Source organism: Culex quinquefasciatus, chromosome 3 (assembly GCF_015732765.1).
Source record: "Culex quinquefasciatus strain JHB chromosome 3, VPISU_Cqui_1.0_pri_paternal, whole genome shotgun sequence".
Taxonomy (NCBI): domain Eukaryota; kingdom Metazoa; phylum Arthropoda; class Insecta; order Diptera; family Culicidae; genus Culex; species Culex quinquefasciatus.
Genome location: NC_051863.1, coordinates 10,871,208 through 10,886,289, shown reverse-complemented (window position 1 = coordinate 10,886,289; position 15,082 = coordinate 10,871,208). Strand labels below are relative to the sequence as shown.

The following is a 15,082-nucleotide window of genomic DNA, read 5'->3' as shown; positions in this document are numbered from 1 at the left end:
CGATTGCTAGTGATTTTTCGTTGCACTCTTTATCTTACATACTTACTGGTAGTTGATCAACTTCCTAAATGCATTTTTGGAGATTTTCTTTTTAATTTCTCTTTCACAAAATATAAAGTCGAAAATGTATAAGTTTTGAAAACGCTTTATTTATTACAACTGGCATTGTACAATTCATAGTTCAGGATTACCTTCGCGAACCCCAAGCGGGAAAAAAAGAAAAAAATAAGAAGTTTACTGTACAATCAAAAATAACCCCGCGTGAATTCAACTTCAAAACGTAACGGTGGCGTTTCGAGATAAAACATAACATAAGAAAAGTGAAAAAGGAAGCAATAGTATTTCAAGCACGATGCTTTCGCTTCTTACCGGCCCCGAGGTGATCGGTCGGCGTCATCGGCCCCGCAGAGTGCGGCGTGAATCCGGGCGGCTGGGCCATGTACTTTTGGCGGACCTCGCGGATCTTCAGCTGCAGCTGCTGCTTGTTCTGGAAGATGTCACTGTGGGCGAGCTGTTGGCGGGAAGGGGAAAAAAGGAAGATCGTTGTGAGGAGTTCAGGTTCCGAGGGGGACGAAAAACGCGTACCTGGAAGTTGTTGGTGGCCTGGGAGGACGGGAACATGCCGTGCTCCTGGAACAGCTGCATCACCAGGTTGCGCCGGTGCTCGAGGATCTTCCGGTGGCCCTTCTCCTCGGCCGAGTTGACCGACCGGGCCGACGGCGTTTTGGGCGTCCGCGGGGACCGGTCCGCACTGTCGGCGGCCATTTCTACAACGGAGAAGAAACCTTTGTCCGATTAGTCCGATAAAGGTCCGGGAGAGGATCGTGAAGTCGACCACCGTCGGCAATGCAAATTACCTTTGTACTGTTCCATGTTAAAGTCCGGCCCGAAGAACCGGTTGCCGATGATGTACGAGCTGGACGGAGTGGCCGTCGAGGACAGCGGCGCACTGCTGTCCGAGGTGAGCGGGGGCGGTGGGAGAGGGGGAGCGTGTTGCTGTTGTTGTTGTTGCTGCTGCTGCTGCTGATGTTGGTGCTGTTGTTGGGATTGTTGCTGATGCTGATGTTGTTGTTGTTGCTGATGTTGCTGGTGGTGGTGATGATCATCCTCGATAGCTGAAGTAAAAAAAAAGAGTTGATTGCAAAATTTGTGTTTTTTTTTGGACAAGCTATTGAACATCTTAATTTTTAATCCATCATCGCCAAGGTACCACTGAAAATCGAGAAAATCTCGACATGTGTTCCAAGCTTGTTTTAACTTTTGTTTAAAAATTTCTAATTTTTATAGATTTCCAATTTTTATAAAATTTTTAAATTTTAAAACTTAAAAAAAAGATATTTAAAAAATAAAGGTTTAAAAAAACTTTTTCTTGCCAAATCCATTAAAAGAAAATCCAAATACATCAAAATATTTTTTGTTATTTGACCATTTAGGGTAGAGTAGTCATCAATGAGACACGGGGAACAATGATACAATGGCTCTCACAAGTCGTAGTTTCAACCAATCAGGCTCATATTTGGGGGAATGGTGTGTCTACTGGATACACGTCTGCCATTATAGTGGCTTTGGTTATGGACGCTCCCTTGAAAAGTTATTCATAAATGTTTGATTCTGGGGTGTAAAAGTAAATTATGGACAACAATACTTTTTCGCTCGTAGGCAGCCATTAACACCAAAACTAATATTTTTTCAAATTTCTTTCGACGTTCCATAGGGATTGAGTTGGGCTACAATGTCCTTTCATTAGGTTTGGCCAAAATTTAGAATATACCCAGAATCCAGGGCTGTCTCATTGTTCCCCACTCATTTCAGCTCATGGGTAACAATAAGACACTTTGATTTTTCTTCATTAAACTTTTCAAAATCTATGGAAATCTTTCAAAACATGAATTAAAAGTGATTTTGGCATATTTATAGAGTTTTAAGTTCATTTAACCAAAAATACAAAGTTATTTGGTATAAATATATGGATTTTACAAAATTTAAATAGTTTTTAGTATAACTTTTGTTAATTGAAGTTTCATGTTGGCAAATTGCTCTAAAATGTTCAAGGCAAGTCAACTGTAATGGAACAATACAAAAAGATGATGTTTTACTAGAAAAATCTTAATTTTCGTAGTGTGTCTCATTGTTCCCCAGCTGTCTCATTGTTCCTGCCAAGTGCGTCTACAATGAGACAGTTGAATAACTCTGGCTGTAGATGTCGGATCGATCTCATATTTTGGTCAATGTTAGAACACATTAAAAGAAAAAAATGCAACAAAAAGCTCATTTAAACATGCTGATGAAAAAATGAGAAAAATCTTTGAAAGTTGAAAACCAAAAGTGTCTCATTGATGAATACCCTACCCTATATTTTCGTGTAACATGGGTAACTCAAAAAGTCACCCTGCCAAGTACAAAAAACTCGTTATTTTAAAATGAAAATCAACTCGCCTCTTTGTATTCACAGTAATGCATTCTGCTAAAACGCTCAACCAAACCACAACGAAAATCTAGTTTTTAGGTCCATATAACATATGACACACAATAGCTTATAGGCCCTTTAATAAAAACTCTAAAAATGTTTGTTCTCAGTACCTCTCTAGGTTATTGCAAATTGGAGATTCGGCAATTAAGTATCGGAAATCGGCAGTAACTGTAAAACTATTTTTAACTCTTTTTTTATAAAAAAGTTTTTTTTTTCGAAATTTAGATTGTTCTATCAAATCAAGCGTCCCATTTTACACATAAGTTCCTTTGACACCAAATTTCTATCTCTTCACAGTTTTGAGCTACAAATCCCCTACGAATAAAAATAATGTTATTAAGTAGAATTCAAAAAAAAAAAATCTTGAAAAATCAATTAGCTGTCTTTTATTTTGTTTGGGAAATCTACAAAATTCAGGTAACGAAAATTTTAAAACTTCAGAAGCTAATAAAATTAAAAATTCAAAACCTTCAAAAATAAAAAAAAATTAAGTCTTGAAACTTATTTTCTTTAATTGATAAGGTCGTTGCAAATATTTTTTGGTCGGGGTCGAGGGGGATGGCAAAAAAATATAAAAATTGAAATAACAAGCCATGGTCTCAACATTTGAATGAAAAAAGTTTTTTAAAGTGCATTTTACACCTTCCCCGTTGTTTTGCAATCATTAGTTTTCAAAATATTCAAAAGTAATGAAGAGATTTTGTATTTTTTGCCGAAACGATGAAAAATATTTGCATCGGCCTAAACTACAAAAATTAAAAAACCTTCAAAAATAAAATAAAAATGTATCATACTTCGTGTTATCGACCTTTCCTTTTTTATTTTTTTTTCGGGTTTGGTATTAGTGCATTATCTACCTTTTCTCTCAACTTTTCAAACATATTTTTGCGGGGCTGCTTTTTATTTTTAAGTTTTTTTAAGTCGCAAAAAATATGTTTTTCGAAAAATGCTAAGGCTGGTACAAATATTTTTAAAAGTTTTTGTTGTTGCCTTCAAAATTGGCCCGAAAAATCAGGGGGCAAAAAAAAAATTTTACAATAAACTTCCAAATTTCAATGAAAATTCAAGTGCAACCAGCTGAAATCAAATTCAAATGCATTCTCCTGCGTTTAAAATCATTTTTAACATGTTTGGGTTTATTAAAAAATCTTAAAATTTTTTGAAAATGTTCGATGCAAAATCTTTTTTTTCGATACAACTTTTGTTTTTGTTAGATCTTAGATTTTTTGAAAACTAATGATTGCAAAACAACTGAACTAGTGTAAAATGCATTTTAAAACACTTTTTTCATTTAAATGTGAAGACTATGGCTTGTTATTTAAATTTTCATATTTTTTATTTTTTGCCCAAAAACATACCTTAACAGTTGGGTCCTAGAAATAAGCTTAAATTTGTGATATTATTGTTCACTACGATAAAGCTTATTTTTCTGAGTGCAATGACCCTTTGAACGACCCCAAAGGGTCATTGTACTTCTAGTTGTACTTCTAATTTTATTTATTTTCATTTTTAGAATTTTTTGTGTTCTTTTTTAGAAATTTATAATTTTGAATTTTTTTTTTTGATTCCAAACCAGTAATATTTTTTTTTCGAGACCTTTGCATTTTTTCAAATTTATAATTTTTCTGAAATGTTTATTTTTTTTAATTCTAAATTTATAAAAAAATAAAAACATTTTTTATTTTAAGAAATATTTTAAATTTTATAAAATGTATTATTCAAGATTTAAAGTTTTTAGATTGTTTTTTTTTTCAAGTTTGAATTCACTAAAATTCAAGATTTTTGGATTAATCCAAACATGCTAAAAATGTTTCTAAACGCAGGGGAATGCATTTTAAATTTATTTCAGTTGATTGCACTTGAGAGCGGCCGTGGCTGACTGGTAACGGTGTTCGCTTTGTAAGCGAATGGTCCTGGGTTCGATTCCCATCTACTTCCAACGAGAAAGTATAGGCAATGTAAATCTTGAAACTATGAACATGAACGAAAAATCAAAGTCGCTCGAGTCGGGGTTCGATACCCCGTCCTTAGGATTGATAAGCAAAAATGCTAACCACTAGGCCATCGCGACTTGGTGAGCTATGACTGGAATTAGGAATACTGTTACTATATACGCGCTGGGTCCTTGTCCATTTGACAAGGGTTCGAAAATTCTAAATAACGTTTGAATCCGATTGGTACAAACGTTCTTCAGGGCGGGATTTTACAATATTTCTTTTTTGTTTTTAACTTTGCAACTATTTGTGATATTATTGTTCACAACGATAAAGCTTATTTTTGTGAGTGGAATGACCCTTTGAACGACCGCAAAGGATTTAAAATGGATTTTTAATTCATTTTTTCAAAGTTAACTTCACGCTCCTTCTTGACCGAAAAGGTCCTACTTGACAGCTCGTTCCAAGGAGACCATAGTTGATCCATCGAAAAAATGTTGTCTTGTCAATATTTTTTTTTTTTGCGTTGAATTGAAAAAAGTGATCAAAAATGGTTTTCAATCGTGTTTTTTACCGTTGTACATAATTTTTTTTTCATAGGGCTTTAGTACCCAATTTTAAAATTCTAAAATAGAGCAATTCCCTACCAAAACCGGAAATGGGTTTTATTTGTATTTTTTGATTTGGCTCAAACTTTGTGCGGGCCTTCCCTATTACCAAATAAGCTATTTTGTGTCATTGGTTCACCCATACAAGTCTCCATACAATTTTGGCTACTGTCCATACAAAAATGGTATGTAAATATTCAAACAGCTGTAACTTTTGAGTGAATTTTCTGATCAATTTGGTGTCTTTGGCAAAGTTGTAGGTATTGTTGAGGACTTTTGAGAAAAAAATAGATACACGGAAAAAAATTGCAGATTTTTTAATCAACTTTTTTTTTCACTAAAACTCAATTTCCCAAAATATTTTTTTTTTGATTTTCGAGATTTTTTGATATGTTTAAGGGGACAAAAACCCGCAACTTTTGAGTCATAGAGAAACATGGTCAAAAAATCTGCCGCCAAGTTATAAATTTTTGAAAAAAAAAAAACAGTGATTTTTGGAAAAAAAAAACGAAGTTTCATGCAAAAACAAGTTTGACATTATTTTTTAATGCAAAATTGAATTTGCAATCGAAAAGTACTTTACAGATTTTTTAATAAAGAGCTTCGTTTCAAGATATAGCCACCAAAAGTTTGATTTTGGCGAAATATTTGCAGTTTTTCAATTTTTAAAAATAGTGACCACGAGTGACCGTTTCTAAAAATATTTTTTTTGAAAAGTTCAGAAAATTTGCTATAAAATTGTCTAAGAGACATTGAAGATTGGACCTCGGGTTGCTGAGATAGAGCCGCTTTAAGAAAAAGAAACCCGAAAATTGAAGTTTTCTTAATCTCACCAAAACAACCCACCATTTTCTAATGACCATATCTCAGCAAATAATGGTCCGATTTTCAATGTTAAAATATGAAAAATTCGTGAAATTTTCCGATCTTTTCGAAAAAAATATTTTGATTTTTTTTTGAATCAAGACTAGCATTTTAAATTGGCGTAATATGCAATGTTTGGCCCTTTAAAAATGTTAGTCTTGATTTAAAATTTTTCGAAAAGATCGGAAAATTTCACGAATGTTTCATGTTTTAACATTGAAAATCGGACCATTAGTTGCTGAGATATCGACATTAGAAAATGGTGAGTTGTTTGGGTGAGACTTAGAAAACTTCAATTTTCGTGTTTCTTTTTCTTAAAGCGGCTCTATCTCAGCAACCCGAGGTCCAATCTTCAATGTCTCTTAGACAATTTTAAAGCAAATTTCCTGAACTTTTCAAAAAAAAAATATTTTTGGAAATGGTCACTCATGGTCACTATTTTTTAAAATTGAAAAACTGCAAATATTTCGCTAAAATCAAACTTTCGGTGGCTATATCTTGAAAACGGAGCCCTTTATCAAAAAATCTGTAAAGGTGGTTGCCAAATTTGTCGACTTGCCATAGCATTGTCGTTCGGATGGCACATCGACAAGCATCGCAGAGAAGTGCGCTCTCCAAACTTCGACCGACGTGCCTTCCGAAGCGTTGATGCCATGGGAAGGGCTTACACTACATTTGTTTTACTTACGTGTTTTAAGCTGCTGTTGTTGCTGCTGCTGCTGATGCTGTTGCTGTTGTTGCGATTGCTGCTGCTGCTGCTGCTTCTTGCGGTAGTTTTGGGTAAAGACCCGCGGCGACGATGGCACTGAGATTGCACTGGGCGATTGGCACTCTTCCGGTTTGAACTGGGGCAACGTTTTGAACTTTTTCTCAAAGTCCACCGTTCGGAGCACGCTGCAAAATTAGAACAGAATAAGATTAAATGTGACTTGGGCATTTCGTTGCTTCGAACTCACTTGTCCATGTCGTCCGGTTTGACCTTTTTGAAAAAGTTCTTGGTCTTGGTGGTCGGCGAGATCTGCGGGCTCTGGAAGTCGTCCAGGAAGGCGGACGTGGGCGTCGGCAGGGCCGACGGTGGCATCTGCGTGGCCGAGAGCGGCGGGTTGCCACCACCGTGGTTGCTGCCGTCCGATCCGACACTGCCCGTGGGCGACGAGGCGCATTCGCCGGCGCCGTTGCTGTTGGTGCTCATTTGGCGCCGCTGCAGTGGGGCACGACCGAGCTGGGCCGGAGTCGGGGCCAGGATGAACTTTTTGCTCTCGGGCGCCTGGTCAAAGTCGTCGTCGGTCTCGTCGGAGGCCGCCGGGACGGGCTGGTCAGCCGAGGGTGGCGGGACGGCTGCCACAGGAGCGCTGGAGGAGCACGAGTTGGGCGTGACGGGAAGATTGCGGCCTCCACTGCCTCCGCCGGGACCTCCCGGCGATTCCGGTGGTTCCTGCTTGATGCTGATCAGCTGCTGCTGGGGTTGCTGCTGTTGCTGCTGCTGGTGGTGATAGCCCTGTGTAGTGTTGGCGGCGGTTGAGATGAGAAGGTTCGGTATCTTTCCTTGTATCAAATATTGTACTGGTTGGAGTGTGTTGGTTGTGGTGGAGGTTGTACTTGATGATATGGCTTGCTTCATGTGCTGTTGCTGTTGCTGCTGCTGCTGACCCTGCGTGGTTAGTGCGTAAGCGGTTGAAGCTGATAATCCTGGCACGGTGGAAGAAGTTGAAGAGGAGGAGGTGGAGGACGAGGAGGAAGTTTGGGAAGATGGGGTTAGGGAGGCGGACGAGGACGACGACGACGACAGGGAGGTGGACGGGGAAGCGTAGAGTTTTGAGCGATCGCTCAGGGCGTATTGCTGGCTGTCGGGTAGGACGAATGCAAACTGGAATCGAGTCAGAGAGAGAGAGAGAGAGAGAGAATGGAAAAAGGTAGAAACAGTTCAAGGACCAGATCGATGTTAAAAAGATGTGAGGAAAAGGGGGAAGGAAAGGTTAGAAAAAGCGATTGCGGGATTGCAAGTCACCAAAGCTCTACCCGATCGTCCTGATTGAGAACTCTTAATCCTTACAACTTAATAGAAAATTTGTCCTGCCATTCCTTATGACCAAACCATTTTTTAATTTTATTTATTTTTATTTTTAGAATTTTCTGTGTTTTTTTTTTTGAAATTTATAATTTGGAAATTTTTGTTTTTGACTCCAAATTACAGGGTTGTTACGGGAGAGTAAAAAAAAATCCGCGTCAAATCCGCGCCGACCTAAAATCCAAAACCGCGCGAAATCCACGCAAAAAAAAAAAAAAAAAACAAAAAAAATATCGCAACCATCATTTAAGAAATTTTATTTTTTAATAAAGAAAAACTAATTCAGAAAGTATTTGATTGAAAAAACTCGTTGTATGTTTAAAGGCTCCAAAAGAATGAAAGCAATAAATCCATTTAAAAAAATCCTCAAGAGACGGTCAAGGCAAGGGTCATGAAAAAAAAAATCATCAAAATAGAAAATACAATATTTAAAAACCTTAAAATTTAACTTCTAAAATATAACCTCAAAATTAAATCAAAATCTATAATATGATAAAATTTTAAATTTTGAAAGTCTTAATATTATCTTAATCTTATTATACAGTTTGGAATCCAAAATCCTCGCTAAAATTTCACTCCGAAAGAAATTTAATTTCCGATATTTAAAATAATGTCTTCTCATAATTTCAAAATCCTTTATATAAAATAGGACTTCAAAAATTGTGGAATTCAAGAATTTAAGAATTTATGAACTAAGAATTTAAAAATAAAAACATTTAAGAATTTACGAATTAAATAATTTAAGAATTTACGAATTTAAGAATTTAAGAATTTAAGAATTCAAGAATTAAAGAATTTTAGAATTTATAAGCTAAAATTATTTTAGATTTGAGATTTTTTCTATATTGTTTTGAATTTGATATTTTTTAGTTTTTAAATTTTGACTTTTTAATTTTGATTTTTTTTAAATATTCAAATTTTCGATTACCCAAATTTTTGGTATTTTGAATTTCAGATTGCTTAAATTTTGAATTTCGAAATTTCAGATTTTTTAAATTACAATTTTAGAAATTTCGAAAAAAATTAATATGTATTTTGATTTTTATTTTGTTATAACAAAAACTATTAAAACAATGATTTTTTTTGAATTTTTGAATTTCTGAAGCTTTGAATTTGGAATATTATGATCTTTTTTATTTTCGCCAAGAATGTTTAAATTTAGAAAAAAAAATAAATATTTCTACCGATTTAATTCCATTCCAAAATTCGAAAATGGAGGCCAGCTTCTGTTACGTCCAATCAAGCTCATATTTGGCGCCCACCAGAACAAACCCCAATAATAGTTTTTGTTACACTCTAATGTCTATATCTTCGGGAAAAAGTGTTATATTTGATTTACAAAATAAAAATTGAATAAATCCAGTATTAAATTTAAAATAAACCTTTTTTAAAAAATCATTACTCAAAACTCAAAAGAAATTAAATATTCAGAGCCGGAGATGTTAAGAAATGACAAGAAACATATAAAAAATAATTTCTACATAATCTTCATCTTCATTTTTCGACGTTTCGTACTTAAAAAATTCGAACAAACATTTTCAAAAGAAAATTTAATTAATAAAAATTATGAAATTCTTGCACTCAAAGGAAAAAGCAAATTATCGTAATTCCTGATAATATTTTTCTTAATAACTTGAAAGTAATTCTATCTCTCTCAATAAATTTATTTATCAAAATTGCCATCCGCGCGAAATCCGCGCCTGAGCAAAATTAGCCAGCAAATCCGCGCCATCTGCGCAATTCGCGCCGTCCGTAACAACTCTGAAATTACTTAAAATCTATGCTTTTGAGATCTCTTATTTTTTTAAATTTTCCAATTTAAAAAAAAATGTTTTTTTTTATTTAATCAAGATTTCAACATTTTAAGATGTTTTTTTTAAGTTGTGAAATCACTAAAATTCAAAAGATCTTTGAGCAGTTCTCTAGGATTTCGGTCATTCGATTTTTTTTGTATTTTTTAATCCGACTGAAACTTTTTTGGTGCCTTCGGTATGCCCAAAGAAGCCATTTTGCATCATTAGTTTGTCCATATAATTTTCCATACAAATTTGGCAGCTGTCCATACAAAAATGATGTATGAAAATTCAAAAATCTGTATCTTTTGAAGGAATTTTTGATCGATTTGGTGTCTTCGGCAAAGTTGTAGGTATGGATACGGACTACACTAGAAAAAATACACGGTAAAAAAATTTGGTGATTTTTATTTAACTTTGTCACTAAAACTTGATTTACAAAAACACTATTTTTAATTTTTTTATTTTTGATATGTTTTAGAGGACATAAAATGCCAACTTTTCAGAAATTTCCAGGTTGTGCAAAATCATTGACCGAGTTATGAATTTTTAATCAATACTGATTTTTCAAAAATCGAAATTTTGGTCGTAAAATTTTCAACTTCATTTTCGATGTAAAATTAAATTTGCAATCAAAAAGTACTTTAGTGAAATTTTGATAAAGTGCACCGTTTTCAAGTTATAGCCATATTTAAGTGACTTTTTGAAAATAGTCGCAGTTTTCATTTTTAAATTAGTGCACATGTTTGCCCAGTTTTGAAAAAATATTTTTGAAAAGCTGAGAAAATTCTCTATATTTTGCTTATTCGGACTTTGTTGATACGACCTTTAGTTGCTGAGATATTGCAATGCAAAGGTTTAAAAACAGGAAAATTGATGATTTCTAAGTCTCACCCAAACAACCCACCATTTTCTATCGTCAATATCTTAGCAACTAATGGTCCGATTTTCAATGTTAATATATGAAACATTTGTGAAATTTTCCGATCTTTTCGAAAAAAATATTTTCAAAATTTTCAAATCAAGACTAACATTTCAAAAAGGCCAAACATTCAATATTACGCCCTTTTAAAATGTTAGTCTTGATTTGAAAATTTTGAAAATATTTTTTTCGAAAAGATCGGAAAATTTCACAATTGTTTCATATATTAACATTGAAAATCGGACCATTAGTTGCTGAGATATTGACGATAGAAAATGGTGGGTTGTTTGGGTGAAACTTAGAAAACATCAATTTTCCTGTTTTTAAACCTTTGCATTGCAATATCTCAGCAACTAAAGGTCGTATCAACAAAGTCCGAATAAGCAAAATATAGAGAATTTTCTCAGCTTTTCAAAAATATTTTTTTCAAAACTGGGCAAACATGTGCACTAATTTTAAAAATAAAAACTGCGACTATTTTCAAAAAGTCACTTAAATATGGCTATAACTTGAAAACGGTGCACTTTATCAAAATTTCACTAAAGTACTTTTGATTGCAAATTTGATTTTACATCGAAAAATGAAGTTGAAAATTTTACGACCAAAATTTCGATTTTTGAAAAATCAGTATTGATTAAAAAATTCATAACTCGGTCAATGATTTTTTGCACAACCTGGAAATTTCTGAAAAGTTGGCATTTTATGTACTCTAAAACATATCAAAAATAAAAAAAATTAAAAATAGTGTTTTTTTGTAAATCAAGTTTTAGTGATAAAAAGTTAAATAAAAAAATCACCAAATTTTTTTTAACGTGTATTATTTTTTTCCAGTGTAGTCCGTATCAATACCTACAACTTTGCCGAAGACACCAAATCGATCAAAAAATTCCTTCAAAAGATACAGATTTTTGAATTTTCATACATCATTTTTGTATGGACAGCTGCCAAATTTGTATGGAAAATTATATGGACAAACTAATGATGCAAAATGGCTTCTTTGGGCATACCGAAGGCACCAAAAAAGTTTCAGTCGGATTAAAAAATACAAAAATTAAAATTGAAGAAATAAGACCGATTTCGTAGAGAATTGCTCCTTTGGATTAATCCAAACATGCGCAAAATGTTTCTAAACGCAGGGGAATGCATTTTTTTTATTAATTTCAGTTGATTGCACATGATTTTTTTGTCCATCGATTTTTTTTGGCAATCAATTTGTTATGAGTAGGGCTAGTGATTTTTAACGGCAAAAATATTGAAATTTCGCGGCATGCCAATTACAAAATATCTAAATTTCACGGCAATTTCACGGTACTTTGAAAACTACTTGAAAGTATAGAAAAATGTTATTTCTGTACAAGAAAAATACACCGTACAAAATTGCAATAGATCAACTTCCCAGAATCTTCATCAGATTCAATTGTCCTAGTTTTTCTAAGATTTAAGAAATTCAAACATAAAAAATATATGCAAAAAAAAAATCTCTGAAATCACAGCATATCCTTAACGATATATTAACCAAAAATAAATTAAGTTAAATAAAAAAAGAGAAATGTTAGTATTTCTTAAAGGTTTACAAAACAAAATCCATTGTTTTATTTCAATATTTTTGTAATATTTTATAATATGTTATGAAAATTATTCTATAAGGCCGTTGCAAATATTTTTTGAAGTTTATTAAAATTGCAGGCCACGATTTCAACATTTGAATGAAATTTTTTTTTAAATATGCATTATTTGCGAAAATTTTATTTTTGTGAGAAAAATTTTTTTTTGCGGTGAACACTGTTCAAATTATTTTTAAACAAGCCTACATAAGCTAAATAATGATTATCAATGCAGAAAAGGCGTTTCAGATGGTTTTGAGTTGAGTTGTTTTTCAGTATGTATCAGGAAAAAAAAATGCATCCTGTTTTTTTGAACCAATTTTGAAAGGGGGCGACATAAACTTTGAAAAATATTTGCAACGGCCTTAACTGCAAAAAAAAACTAATCTTTCTACAATTTTCACCAAGTTATATGAAACTTATTTTATTTAAAATGAAGTTGAATTTAAAAAAGAATGTTATAGTAGACTGAAGGAGGTATTAGACTACGATTAATAAAATGCACAAAATCAAACTTTTTCAGTAAAATTGCTGTATCTCGCCAATAGTTCATTTTAGTTTGAGGTTTACATTGATTATTATGTAAAATTGTCCGGTGTACACTGCCGTTCTACGCATAATTGTCCCATGTTCAAAAAAGTGCAACTGAGAAAAACGCGATTGAAATTTTTCGACCGATTTCTGTGTTTCTACGCATAATTGTCCGTGGGTTCCTATTCAACCTATGTGTCCCTAATCGCCCCAGTTAGCAGTTTATCACCCTTATTTGTGATCCTCTTGCTATACAACAAATAAACAAGGCATAATGCTTAGTAAAACTAATGATTCCGTGTAAGAAAATACTTGGTGGGACAATTATGCGTAGAAGTTCAACGATGGGACAAACAGACTTGGTGTTGTTTTTGATGAGTTTCCGAACAAAGTACCAGATTTTATGTGTTTTTCTTAAAGTACACATCAGACTAAACTTAAAAATGGCATAAAGTCAAAATCGTCAAAACTGACATGGGACAATTATGCGTAGAACGGCAGTACACGATGGTGAAAAAATAAATATAATAAAAATATAAGGAATTGGTCAAAACTGATTTTTTCTGCTTAAAACGTTAAAATATAGTATTTAAGGGTTTAAATTTTATTTTTATCGAATTTCTTGGACAATTTTCTATAAAATGCATCCTTTAGATAGATTTTTGCTCAACTAGTTGCAAAGTTATGATTAAAAAAAAAGTTTTTTTCTAGAAAATCATCAAAAAAGAGGGCGGTGCCAAAACTAGAGGGATGGACCAATCAGCACCAAACTTGGGATTTCTGTTAACAATCGATATATGAACGTTCCAAGTTTGGCCCAAATCGGTGAAGGTCGAGTCTAAAAGTGTACTCAGTTGACCTGGAATGACCATTATACATTTTTAAGCTGTCAAATTTACTTTAAAAAAATGCTGACTTTAAATTGTTTCAGGATTTTTGCGGTTTATTTTTAAAATTTAATAAAATTATAAACAAAAAAACAAAAAATGTCAGATCTTCAAATTTAAATTTCCAAAAAAAGTATCCACGTGGTTTATGGATGGTCCCTTTCATAATTTCATTATTTCATGATTTAATAATTTCATAATTTATTAATTTTATAATTTCATATAAATGCATAATAAATTCATAATTTCGTGTTTTTATTATTTTAGTATTTCTAGTTTTAGAATTTCTAATTTTCTGTTTTTTTTTATTTAAGAAAATTAAAATTATGGATTTTGCATACTTAGCTTGAAATGTTAAAGCTAAGTATGCAGATCGGAAGGAACGCGGTCAAGAAAAGTTGCGCATTCTTTTCGTGACACCCCCAAGAAAAGTTGACAGTTCGGTACAAGCGCGTTTAACGGTGTACGCGCTTGAGGTTCTTTGAGGAAAAAAATAAAAATATTCAAAGAGTTAAAATTAAATAGATTGAAAATGTTTATTCAAAAACTGTTAACAACAATTCTTAATTATAATCAAATTGAAGAAATCATTAATTCAAAATTTCTCAAATAAAAAAAAAAATAGCAGGAAATTCATAAATTCTCAAGCAAAAAATACTAAAGTTTCAAAATAATAAAATCATAAAAATACGAAATTATGAAATTGTGAAATAGTGAAATTAGAATTCGCAATTCGCAATTTTCAGTGTAAGAACGGGCCTTGACCGATCTTATGCACTTGGTTCCCGACGAACACGCACTGCCCTTACACCTACATCTCACCCTTGCTCTGAGTCAGTACGAGCAGCACGCTAGAACACGCTTTGAGTGTTCGTGCCAGGCATGCACACCTTCTTTTCCGGTTACGCATTTTAACTCGGCCGGGGGTGGTACATTAAGTAGGGTTTGATGTAAGTATAAGCGCCTAACCATTTAAAGTGTGCCTAACAACTTTCATTAAAGCAAAAACTGTTTTATTTTTAGTTTGAAATCAAAAACTAGTTGTTATTTTACTGTGTATTGTTTTCTCCTTAAGTATTTCCTAGTGTTGAGTCGTGTTTATATGTTGCTATTTCTTTTGTCGCGGTGTTTTGTTACAATTTTTGGTCCTAAGCATGTTATAAAAGTTTACCAAAAGTACAATAGTAATATTTGTGTTAATTATTTGATCATTCCAAAAATTGAGTAAGGGTTCAAACCTCACTTGTTTTTAAAGAAAAGGGTGAAGATTGAAAACAATGGACAGTGAAAGAAATATACTATTTGAAGAATCAATAGTAAAAGAAAGATATGTATGTATGAAGTAAGAAATTAACAATAGTTAATAAATAGAGGTAACAAACAAACTTAGATTGTATTAGG

The 15,082-nt window shown here is 33.1% G+C and overlaps 1 protein-coding gene across 6 annotated transcripts in view; it reads right to left on the bottom strand.

The window, feature by feature from the left end:
* The window catches only part of LOC6049547 (putative transcription factor capicua), a 90,005-nt gene that overhangs the window by 7,147 nt on the left and 67,776 nt on the right, over nucleotides 1-15,082 (bottom strand). For 3 of the 6 annotated variants that reach the window (XM_038264848.1, XM_038264851.1, XM_038264849.1), the window contains exons 10-14: nucleotides 6,833-7,743; nucleotides 6,565-6,770; nucleotides 858-1,115; nucleotides 586-785; nucleotides 370-511 (exon numbers count right to left, since the gene is read on the bottom strand). In XM_038264848.1, the coding sequence (XP_038120776.1) occupies nucleotides 370-511; nucleotides 586-785; nucleotides 858-1,115; nucleotides 6,565-6,770; nucleotides 6,833-7,743 (1,717 nt within the window). The remainder of the gene's footprint in view (nucleotides 1-369; nucleotides 512-585; nucleotides 786-857; nucleotides 1,116-6,564; nucleotides 6,771-6,832; nucleotides 7,744-15,082) is intronic. The other 3 variants (XM_038264850.1, XM_038264852.1, XM_038264853.1) reach the window with 3 other exon arrangements.